General features: G+C 47.2%; 1 protein-coding gene across 1 annotated transcript; it reads left to right on the forward strand.

Moving 5' to 3' along the window:
• Positions 1-10,861: 10,861 nt before the first annotated feature.
• On the forward strand, positions 10,862-11,902 carry LOC109153448. Its single transcript, XM_019301318.1, has one exon. It carries the CDS (start codon positions 10,862-10,864, stop codon positions 11,900-11,902), a length of 1,041 nt encoding a protein of 346 aa, XP_019156863.1.
• The last annotated feature ends 945 nt before the right edge of the window (positions 11,903-12,847 follow it).

Raw genomic sequence — 12,847 nt, forward strand, 5'->3', positions numbered from 1 at the left:
CATTAAAATGATAGTCGGCGGACCAGAAGGAGGCGACTCCTCGAACACTCGGAAAATGTGGGCTCGCCAATTGTACGTGGGCACGGTATACGGCTGGGAGAATAATGCCAAGAAAGTTTGTCGTGAACCAATCACTTTCACAGATAAAGATCTGCCGACTGGGCAGACGCTGCGTCATGACGCCATCGTCATCGCAATGGATGTAAAAGGAACGGTCGTTCGTCGAATCCTTTTGGACACTGGAAGCAGCGTTAACATCCTCTATTTGGAAACCTTTACCAAATTGGGGTTAGAGCGACAACAGCTAGCCTCGGTGAACACGCCCTTGGCAGGTTTCACAGGAGACTCCATAGAAGCCGAAGGCTCTAATACCCTGTCGGTGGAAGTCGGCAGTTACCCAAACATTCGGAAGCTAGATATGAAATTTATAATGGTCGACCTAGCATGCTCGCACAATATGATTTTGGGCTAACCAGGTTTGGAAGACTTGGGAGCCTTAATCTCTCTCGAGCATCTGTGTCTCAAGTTCTAAATGTCGACTGGAATAGGCGCAGCCCGCTGCGACCAAAGGACCGCTTGCGAGTGTTACTTGCAGGCGTGTCGACGAATAAGGAAGTGAGAGATGCGAGTGCATGAGATCACAGAGTAGACTACGAAGAAGACAACCTCCCTAAGCAGTTTCAACCTGATCCTCACCCTGCTTAACCTCCGATGGTCCAGTAAGAAGAGTAGACGGTGGATCTTCCAACCGAGAAGGCACCTCGCCAGCCGACTGCTCGTTTCGACCAACGGGATCATCCGCCGGTGGTACTGGATCGACAACTCCAGTAGCAGTCTCCGCAGAGGTGGCTTGAGGGGTAGCTTCAGCGGCCGAAGGAGAAGGAGGTGTGGCGGCCCGCGACTCCAGGCCCTAACTTTCAGGCGAGAAAGTCGGATCCTGCGCCGACAAAGCATCATAAATTTTGTGCTAGGCGTCGTGATAACCAACCAAGTAGTCACGCTCACCCAGCTCGACCAGGTAGTCGTCACCCTCTGAAGTCGCCAACCACTTCTTGCCGAGCTCCTCCAGATGAGCCTCCGCCTCAGCCAAGACATCTGTCTTGAAAGTTGCTGACCCCATGTAGTCGGCCACAGCGCCCTCAGCCTTCTTCTTCTCCGCTTCAAGCAGCTGAGCCAGCCGGGAGATTTCGGCATCCTTCTCCTGGATCAGAGCTTCCTTCCCTTTAGCAAAAACCGCCCGATCTTGCTCTCGACCATTGCGCTCCTGAACCAGCCTGGAGTGGATAGCGTTAGCACCTGCCTTCAGATTCTGGATACGCTTCCTCAGCTCCAACTGGAAGGAGAGGTTCTGAAAAAAAAAAAAAAAAAAAAGGGCATAACGAAGAGGGTTAGAACGTACAAGAAACGAGGTAAAAAGAACTAAAGGAAAAATGGTTTACCCGATATGCAGTAGGGACCCTTCCAGCAACGTATCCTCGTTAAGCTTGGAGGCCGACTCGTTGTCCCTTGGGAAAAGCACCTTTTCCGCCCAAGACCTGACGGAGTAGGACCCCTTCCATATTTGCGCGTCAGGGTCGGCATCGAAGCCTAGACGGATCTTTTTGGGGGAAGGGGCCTCAGGCGACTCCAGAGGTCGCTTAGAGCTAGGACTCGCCAAGGAAGCCGACTAAGATCGAGTCGGCGAGACCTCTGGGGAGGTGGTAAAATCGACCGGGGACCCCGCCGACGGGAGTTGAGGAGAAGCCGCAGTGATAGGTGATTGCTATAATCTGCAAGCGCACAGAGTCAATCACAGTATAAATTCCTGGAGTATTCCAGGGTTGATCCCACGAGAACACTAGTAACTGTTATCTTTAATAATTAAATTGTTGATAAAGAAAGATGCAAATAAATAGAATTAATGTAATTAAATAGAATATTTATGAATTTAAAGCAAATGAAAACTTTCAATTGAGAAAAGACTAGGGATTTGGGGTTCACCTATTAGATAATTAACTAACTCTCATAAGTATTGATTCTTATGATTATAGTGACAATTGCTCCATATATATCCTAATACTCCGTCGAGCTACTAGGTTGTATCCAATTAACTGTGATCATCCGTCGATATCTCACCAACATAAAATAAACCCATTAAGCAACAATCAAATATCACCACAAATACCTAAAGTTATGTCTAGTTTAGGTCAATTGTGTTTATCTTACGAGTTCTAGGTTCATAATTCACCTGTCAGTTCTTCTTATGAACCCTAATATTTTAGAATTATGCAATGGCCAGTCACACAATCCACAATTAAAATACATAAAATAAATATAATCAAATTCAATTATTAAATTGAAATTGGAAGAATTAACACATGAAAAATAGCCAATTAATCTAATTTAGGCTAATCTAAATCCCTAATTAAAAGTTCTAGCCAAGAATCATAATTAAATGTATGGAGAATTCAAGGAACATAATTCTAGAAATTTAAATAAGAAATAAAATAGGGAAGAAAAATAATTCAAGCCTAAGAGATGATAATTGCGGTTGAAGCTCGAAAATTCCTTGCGGAGTCTTTGAATTCCTTCGCCGAAAGCTCCTCGCCCCAGTCGCTGCTCCCAACTATTTCTTTTATTTTATCTTCTCCCCGCCGCTTTCTTGTTCTGTTTTCGTCCCTTACGTCTCTGCCGAACCTATCCAAAAGCAACAAAAATAAAACCTTTTTTAATTCTCTTTCTCTTCTCTTTTTGCTGCGCCAATCTGAAAAAGAAACAAACAAAATTAATATAAAATAAAGTAAAGTTAAAGTAAGACACTTATTATTATTATTATTATTATTATTATTGATGGGGTGTGAACCCCAGGAGATCGGGGCCCAAGAAGAAAAGAGATCAAGCCCAAGAAGAAGAAGAGAAACCCAAGAGAGAAATGGAGTAAGCCCAAAAGAGATACGAGTCAAACCAAGGAGTCGGCTCGACCCAAGAGTCAGCGCGAGTGAGGAATCGGCACGGGTAGAGGGTCGGCCCAAAACTAGCCGTTAGCCCCTATTAAACTCCTAATTATCTACCCTTAAAGCCCTATTTACTACCCTATTTACCTACCTCATCCTAACCCCCAAAGTTATTACCCCTTTTTATTTATCCAATTTATTATTCCTAATTCCCATATTAAAACCCCCTGACCACTACAAATTAGCCAACGGCTACCTACATTTGAGGACCCATAACCCCCACATAAATACATACTTATTAGCCTAATGAATCCTTGTTAATTGCCCAACGGCTATATTCTTGAACTTGTTGCTATAAAAGGGAGAAAGGAGCAAGAGGTAGGGGAGGCCACTCTTACATAGGGGGAGACCACATATCACTCTTCCAAAAACACTCTCTCAAGGAAGACTCCAATCATTCATCCACACATGGGAGGACTCTCCCAAGCACTCTTCCTACACACTAGAAGACTCCACCACTCTCCCATGCATGAAGAAGACTCCATCTCAAATGTACAAAGTATAGTAGCTCTATCTCTACACAATATTATATATACAAAATAGCCATACAACATGTACAAAGACACCTACAAAAGACATAGTGGAGTTAGGCTTGGCACCTCCCAAAAAGGCCCGTGGTTTTCCTTTCGGTTTCCACGTCAAAATCATCAAGCCCATATTATTTTAGCAAGCTTTATTGAAAGGTGTATCCTCCAGCTAAAGGTTGTGTTGGACCTCCTTGGCCCCGAAAACCCAAAAACCATCACTGGCACCGTCTGGATAGACAGTACGCAAGTATGGAAAATAAGTACAAAGATTATGGAAGGAAATCAGGAGGCCAGGGATCAACCCCTCTTGCCTTAACATGAGAATGTTTTTTCCTCATAAAGGTGTGATTTTAAAATTCTAGGGAGATACTAAGGAATATGAGACAGATTTAGGAGGTCCGCCTTTTTATTCAAAGGCCGACACCAAGAGCCTGATCGGGTAGGTCCGGGAGGTCCGCCCTTTTATTCAAAGCCGACTCCAAGAGTCTGACTGGGTATTATCCCTTATGGGAGTTTGGAGGATGGATTCTTCTGCACATGGGGCAGGCTTAATTTCCAGTCACATGTGCCGCACAACCCGAGGAAAACTTTTCCAAAATATTGCTCGGAGAATTTCTCATCCACAAAGAAGTCTACTCAGAAAAGAAGAATCATAGTCAGGGTTCGCCTCGAGCAGGGACTCGGCGAGAGAAAAAGAAAAGAAACAAGGGCTAGGACCCTTAGAAAAAGCCAAACGGAGTCGCCTCGACTGAGGGACTCGGCGAGTATATAAAGAAACAATGGGGCACTGACCCTAAACAGTTTCTAAGAAAGAAAAAGCCTAAGGGGTCGCCTCGACTTAGGGACTCGGCGAGAAAAGATAGGAAACAAGGGCCCAGACCCTTAGTCGTTTCCGAGAAAAAGCCAAAAGGAGTCGCCTCGATTGAGGGACTCGGCGAGTATATAAAGAAACAACGGGGCACTGACCCTAAACTATTTCTGAGATAGAAAAAGCCTAAGGGGTCGCCTCGACCGAGGGACTCGGCAAGAAAAGATAGGAAACAAGGGCACTGACCCTTAGACGTTTCCGAGGAAAAGCCTACAGGAGTCGCCTCGACTGAGGGACTCGGCGAGAAAAAGAGAAAAGAAACAAGGGTTCCGACCCTTAGACGTTTCTTAGAGAAAAAGAGAAAAGAAACAAGGGTTCCGACCCTTAGACGTTTCTTAGAGAAAAAGAGAAAAGAAACAAGGGTTCCGACCCTTAGACGTTTCTTAGAGAAAAAGAGAAAAGAAACAAGGGTTCCGACCCTTAGACGTTTCTTAGAGAAAAAGAGAAAAGAAACTAGGGTTCCGACCCTAGACATTTCTTAGAGGAAAAAGAGGCTACCACTGAAGAGTCGCCTCGACTGAGGGACTCGGCGAATAAAGAAGGAATCGAGGGTCCGAACCCTTAGAAGTTTATTAAAGAAAGAAAAAGTTACAGCCGAAGAAAAAAGGGGGCTCGAAGCCAGAAGGTCACATCCACTGAAGCAGTCGGTCATATGGCAAACGAAGAGAAGTCATGAGAACGGAGTCGTGTGGGATCTTGAAGAAAGAGTCGGCAAAAATTGAGGAGGCTAATAAAGGGAATTTTGAGGCAAGAAAATATACTTTTCCATGCCCTGCTAAGCGCGAGACATAGAAAAGTGAGGGACTAGTTGATGGGGTGTGAACCCCATGGGATCGGGGCCCAAGAAGAAAAGAGATCAAGACCAAGAAGAAGAAGAGAAGCCCAAGAGAGAAATGGAGTAAGCACAAAAGAGATACGAGTCAAACCAATGAGTCGGCTCGACCCGGGAGTCAGCGCGAGTGAGGAATCGGCACGGGTAAAGGGTCGGCCCAAAACTAGCTGTTAGCCCCTATTAAACTCCTAACTATCTACCCTTAAAGCCCTATTTACTACCCTATTTACCTACCTCATCCTAACCCCCAAAGTTATTACCCCTTTTTATTTATCCAATTTATTATTCCTAATTCCCCTATTAAAACCCCTTGACCACTACAAATTAGCCAACGGTTACCCACATTTGAGGACCCATAACCCCCACATAAATACATACTTATTAGCCTAATGAATCCTTGTTAATTGCCCAACGGCTATATTCTTGAACTTGTTGCTATAAAAGGGGGAAAGGAGCAAGAGGTAGGGGAGGCCACTCTTACATAGGGGGAGACCACATATCACTCTTCCAAAAACACTCTCAAGGAAGACTCCAATCATTCATCCACACACGGGAGGACTCTCCAAAGAACTCTTCCTACACACTAGAAGACTCCACCACTCTCCCATGCATGATGAAGACTCCATCTCAAATGTACAAGGTATAGTAGCTCTATCTCTACACAATATTATATATACAAAATAGCCATACAACATGTACATAGACACCTACAAAAGACATAGTGGAGTTAGGCTTGGCACCGCCCAAAAAGACCCGTGGTTTTCCTTTCGGTTTCCACGTCAAAATCATCAAGCCCATATTATTTTAGCAAGCTTTATTGAAAGGTGTATCCTCCAGCTAAAGGTTGTGTTGGACCTCCTTGGGCCCAAAAACCCAAAAACCATCAATTATTATTATTATTATTATTATTATTATTATTATTATTATTATTATTATTATTATTATTATTATTATTATTATTATTATTATAACCTAATAACATAACTTAATTAAACTTAATTATTAAAATACTTATTTAAATTTTAAGATATAAAACTAACATATAAATAAAATAAAACTCCTATTTAAATTAATAAAAATGTAACATTAGCCTAATATTTATTAAAACTCATATAAACTAGTAACATATAAATAAATATAATATTTATAATAAAATTGACCCCAAAACTTAATTTATTTATGCAAATCATTCACTAAAATTACTCTAAATAATGTCTAGAAATTACGCTTATCAATGGGAGCAGGCGGAGGTAGCAAAGCCTGGGAGGTACCCGCGGCGCGGCTCGCCGCGCGACAACGCAGCTTCGCAGATCGACTGGCCATGGAGTCGGAGATGATGGGGAATGAGTCAACGTCGCCTGCATAAAAGAAAATAAAGACAGTAAGTCGAAATGCCAGCCTAAGCTAGGCAGCACAAGTACAAACACCCAAAAGCTACATGAGGTGGCCGATCCAGCAAGAAGAAGACCCGCCTCCTCCATAGCACGGAGATGAGACCAGAAGAACACGCACATGGACCCGGGCCACAGTTTCATCAGAAAATTGGCGCCTCGAGTCGCCTTTGCTGTGTAACGAGGCTGTCGAGTGTCCGCCTTGAAAAGAGTGGTAGGCCATGTGGTCGAGAAGTCGAAAGGAGAAAGAGTGGGAGCCGGTCGGACAAAAATGAAGAAAGGCTTCCAATTTTTTACAGAATCCGGCCGGCCTTCAAATAAAACAAGGCCTATCCGGTGGGATATCTACACAAAGCCCAGCGAGTGGCGGCCGACCTTCGTCACCGAGTATATCCGGCGGAATAACTCTATGTCCAGCTCCGCGTATAGCCAGCGACAAAGTGGGGTGGATAAATCTGGTTGGTACTTGGTAGTAAAGAGCCACCACCCATGGGTAATGTCCAACCTTGAACTGTATCAAGCATAGAAGAGAAGAATAAGAGATGCAGAATGGTAATTGATTGATTCACTACAAGAGTCCATATTTTTATAGCCACCACCCATTTGTGACTTTTTATTTATCGACATGATAATTCTGTAACTGGCTTAGGACTATCCAATACATAAATGATGAGTTCCATCATAACTAAAATGCAAAAGCCAATCCTTTAAGTGGGGTTAGATATGGAAATGGGCGGATGGACTTTAATCACAACTCACAAGGCGGATGTGAATTGCAATCCCTAGAGGATACACATCATTTTCTAATGCTCATCCATACCTTTTAATCTCTTTGACTAGTGCCAATTTTGAAACTAGGCAACAAAAGAGGATTAAATCCGACTTTTTATATATTTTTCTCAACACAATCATTTTCCTTATCTCAGGATGAAGAAAATATGAACATGAAGGAGGTGATTCGCAATCAAGTTAGAAGTGAACTGAGTAAACTAGAAACAACATGCAGAGATATAGCTTCTGTGCTACGAGGTTTGGGAATTTTTGTGGGCCCCAACATCCACCTCATCATCCACTATCTCACTCAATCACAAAATCTCTTCTTCCCATTAGTTTTAAGTTTTTCACAACTTTTTGTGTACCCACTATTTTATCTCCCTATTTTAATTATTTCTTTATTTATTATCATTCTAAAAATTACAATTATAAATTTGATAAAAATATTATTAATAATTATAAACAAAAAAACAAAACAAAAAGCTGGCCGTTGCACAGCAAAATAAAACAAAAAGACCTTCACAAATCTCAAGGCCCATGCGGGCCACTAGACCCACTAGACCACCTTTTTAAAAAAAAATTCTGACAGATGGCTGACAAAATGTAGGGTGTTGCAGGAGAAAATTTTCTCCAAAATGCAACACCCCCATTTGTTAAAAGTTTGTTATGCAAGATTTGATTGTTCCAAAATTTAGTAAGATCCCCCCTATTGGGGATGCCCTTACACATAACTTAATTGTTTTAAGTATCATGTATTTCCAATTTTAACTTGTTCCTTACATCAGTTACGTGGCATGTTCTAATTCATCCAGAAAAATGACAAGTCAGAATTTTTATTACTCTCTTTTTCTTTCATTAATAAAATTAAGACAATGTGAAAAGAGTGTGCAAGTCCATATATCAATATTATAAATTTTAGTATAAGTAAGCTCGAGTACTTAGACATAACATTTCAATGTTCTACAAGAACAATATTTACCATAACAATACATTAAAGCAGACATGAGACGCAAAAACAAGGCATAATATTTGCTTCAACGCATTAACTTAAGTAAGTAATATATTGCTTCAAAGCAAAAAAAGCAAACATGAGACGCTAAACATAGAAATGAGTCGTGGATTAATCAAATACAATGGTAGTAACTTCTTCCACCAATATAATCTAAAGTTGAACCATCTTCAGATTCTGCAACATGAACTGATATGTTAGAACCACAACAGCATAAAGAGAATTCAATATACAAAAATGTCACAGGATAACACTTCATGGTAAATAGAGAACAGTACAGTTGTCATTTCACCACCTAAAGAATATAAGGTTAGTTTCTGGATAATATAACGGCATGGTAATTAAGGTTAGTATCTTGACCCCATAGCCATAAAAGATCGAATTCAGAAGAATACATACGTACCGCATATTGCTACCATGTCTACCTTGTAAACGCCAAGGGGTGAGCCACGTACGGATAAAAACATCTCCCCATGTTTGGGATGTGATGGAATAATTACGGAGAGAACTCGGGGCGAAGCAATATGGAGCAGATCACACCCGGCACTGAGTGGACTACGCACGCGACTGAACAGACCATGGAGAAGTCTACCTATCACAGGGTCCCCGGCTACTATGCATACGGAGTGACGAACCACCCCGGGGTCGGCACCTCGGGGTCGGCTAACCACCCCGGGGTCGGCCAACATGGGCTCGGCACCCCGGGGTCAGCCGGCGCGCCCGGGGTCGGCCACCCCGGGGTCGACCTGGCGTGAGGTCGGCTCGCCGTCGAGCTGACCTCCACGGGCTCGGCCGAGCCCATGGCCGACACCTTGGCCGAGCTCCGTGCTCGGCCAAGGACCGGGTCCTCGCGTGGAGCGAGTACCGTGGCGCGGGCCGCGGCTCCTCCCGCGTGACTCGGGCCCGATCCGGCCGGGGGGTATAAAAACACCCATCGGTGTCCTATTCATGCAGCTTCTATCTTCTGACAATACTTGTATCATTATTACACGTCCTGAACCTCTGTAATAGCATTACACATCTATTTAATATAATATCATTTACGTACACACCCCTATTATCATTTTATTACTTCGTTTATCACATTCGATATATATACGGGTTGTATAATCCGGACCCCCGGGTTCATATAATCCATCATTGGTGCTCTTATTGAGAGCGGATGTACAAGCTTAAGTGCTCTCCCTATTATCCTTCATCAGCAGGCGGCGACCGCGCTCAACAGCGTCGCGGCGGGGCTGCGACGGGGTGCCCCGGCACCTCAACCTCCACCCCCTCCGAGGGAGCACGGTGGTCCCAGCACTCACGCGCCCCGGGCGCCCGCGACGCCGGGCGATGGGGAAGTCAACTCACCGCGGCCATCCGAGAGACGAGACGAGGCGGAGGCAAGCCGAGGCCGGAACGAGCAACGGGAGGAGAGGAGGACTCGGTCGACCCAGACAACATCCGCGCTCGGGCAGTTGGGCCCGCGTGTGCCGGCGCGAGACCGCCTAGGGCCGAGGCCAGCCGCAGAAGCCAAACAGGCGGAGTCGTCGTGTTCGCGGAGGTCCCGGAGCCATGAACCTCGTGTTCCGGGGCCACAGGAGCCGACCCCACTAGTAGAGCGCTCGGGGGAGACTAGAGGCCGACTTCCAAGCTCCCAGCGCGATGAGATGGAGCAACTGCGCAGGCTGATGCGCGAGTTGCAGCGCAAGATCGAGGCGCGCGACGAGTCACCGGAGCCTCAGGAAGCCTTGGCCACGCCTTTCACGAAGGACATCATGGCCGAGCCCCTGTGTCGTTAAACCCTACACGGGAGCGACGGAATCGCGGGATCACCTCAATAGGTACAAGGCGGTCATGATGATGACAGGCGTCAATGACGCCATCATGTGTCGCGGCTTCTGCACGACTCTGGATGGCCAGGCCCAAGACTGGTTCGGGGCCTTGCCGGCAGAGTCCATCCCCACATTTGCCGCCCTAGCCAAGAAGTTTATGTCACACTTCGCGGGTAGCATACAACGAAGGAAACAGTTCGCTTACTTATGCTACCTGAAGCAACTCAAGTTGGAGACCTTGGCGGAGTTCCTGAGCAAGTGGAAGAAGGAGGCCATGGGGGTGACCAATTTCGACGAAAGGTCCGCCATCCCATTCTTCACCAACAACCTTCGATCCGGTCCTTTCCACAGCGACCTCGTCCGGAAAGAGCCGAAGACGTACACGGAGTTGATGGACCGCGCCGCGCGGTATGCCAATGCCGAGGCGGCAGAGATGAGGAAGAAAGAGGAGGAGGAAGGGCGGGGCTGGAGTGACAAGGCACCGTCTAGCCCCACTACGACACCTCACTCCGTTAACACAACCCGTGAACGTCATCCTGGACCACGCGGAGGACATGGGTATCGTGTCGTTCCCCGAGGTGTGCTAGAAGGTCTCCCCCAAGGCCGACCCGAAGAAGTATTGTCGTTTCCATCGGCAGCGTGGGCACGACATGGACGAGTGTATGGCCCTCAAGAGACAGATCGAGGAGCTCATCAGGCGGGGGTACCTAGGCCAATACGTGAAGAGGACAGGGCAGGACCCCACCAAAGGCCTCGACAACGCACGGAAGAAGAAGGGCGGTGCCGGACCATCCGCCTCTGCCCCGCGCAAGAGGGAACTCGGTCAACTCACGGAGTACGAGGAGACCGAACCAGACAGCCCGCCAAAGAAGAAAGTCATCCACGTCATCTTCGGCGGCCCGGAGGGTGGAGACACGCCCGCCGAGAGGAAGAGGTTGGCGCGGAGCCTATATGTGGGGGAGGTCGTCCGGGTACCCCAAGAAAAGAGGACACGCTGGGAGCCCATAACATTGACCGACGACGACCTCCCGGATGGCCCCCTGCCCCACCGAGACGCATTGGTAATTAGGCTGGAGATCAAGGACATCATTGTCCACCGTGTACTAGTGGATACGGGGAGCTCCGTGAACGTCATGTATTATGGCACCTTCACGCAACTCAGGCTATCCCGGAAGCAGCTCTCCCCGGTACGGACCCCGCTATCTGGTTTCACCGAGGACTCCATCGAAACAGAGGGCTCCATCACCCTCAAGGTACAAATCGGCACCCCGCCCCACGTCAAAAGGTGGGAGGTGGAGTTCGTGGTGGTCAAAACCAGTTGTGCCTACAATATCATCTTCGGCCGACCTGCCCTAGAGGACCTCAGGTGCATCATTTCCATGGAGCACATCTGCCTCAAGTTCCCCACCCCCACAGGAGCGGGTGTCGCGCGAGGAGACCAGAAGATCAGCCGGAGCTGCTACTTGAAGGCATGCCGCCAAATAACAAGGAAGGACCTCAAGGTACAAACTGTAACCGAGAAGGCGCTTCGAGAGGAGGAGAAGCGGCCCCCAGGCGAACCCGCGCTGGAGACGGAAGAGGTCATTCTGGACCCCATCGGGCAAGACGATGGACAGGGTGTGGAACGCGGAGCACTCGCTGAAATTTTACCAGTAGAATCACATTTTTACGGCCTACCCCCTCCCCAATAACAGGCTGACTCCCCACAATAATCTTTTGTTTTCATTCGTAGTGGAATAATGAATTTCATTGAGCAATTTTCCTACCCCGAGTTGTGGAAGAGTACGGGCACATGCGAGATCAAGTACTCGGGCACCGCGGGGCCGGCCTCCTCAGGGTCGGCCAACGCGGGGTCGGCCGACCTGAGGACGTCCATACCAGGTCGGTCGGACGTGGCGGTTGCGTAAGCAGTGACCGCGACGGCCAACCTAGACGTAGCACAGGCCCTAGTGGTGGTATGAGGTCCGACCTCGCCTATCACCGAACGGATGGGTTCGAGGCGCGAGTCAAAGGACTCCAACCCCAGAATCGCTAAAACGTCCTAGGGGCGGTACGAGGTCCGACCTTTCCCACCGCCGAACGTGCGTAACGCAATCTTAACACCCTAGGGCAGTACGAGGTCCGACCTTGTCTATCGCCGAACAGAAGGGTTCGGGGCGCGAGTCAAAGGACTCCAACCCCAGAATCGCTAAAACGTCCTAGGGGCGGTACGAGGTCTGGTCTTCCTTACCTTACCTCTCTTCCATATCCTCTGGAAAGTTTATCTCTGTATCTATATGTATCCTAGGGGCGGTACGAGGTTCGGCCTCGCCCACCGCCGAACGGGTGTAACGCAATCTAAATACCCTAGGGGTGGTACGAGGTCCGGCCTCGCCTATCGCCGAACGGAAGGATTCGAAATGCGAGTCAAAAGGCTCCAACCCATGAATCGCTAAGAAGTTCTAGGGGCGGTATGAGGTCCGATCTCGCCTATCGCCGAACGGGCGTAACACAATCTCGATACCCTAGCGACGAAACGAGGCCCGACCTCGCGTATCAACCCAGACGGAAGAGCTTAACAGCCCAAGTCCGGTGACTTGGAGTCGAAGGGCCACCCTAAGGGGGCACGAGATCCGACCTCGCGTACCAACCCCAAC

The sequence above is a fragment of the Ipomoea nil genome, unplaced genomic scaffold, assembly GCF_001879475.1.
Source record: "Ipomoea nil cultivar Tokyo-kokei standard unplaced genomic scaffold, Asagao_1.1 scaffold2484, whole genome shotgun sequence".
Taxonomy (NCBI): domain Eukaryota; kingdom Viridiplantae; phylum Streptophyta; class Magnoliopsida; order Solanales; family Convolvulaceae; genus Ipomoea; species Ipomoea nil.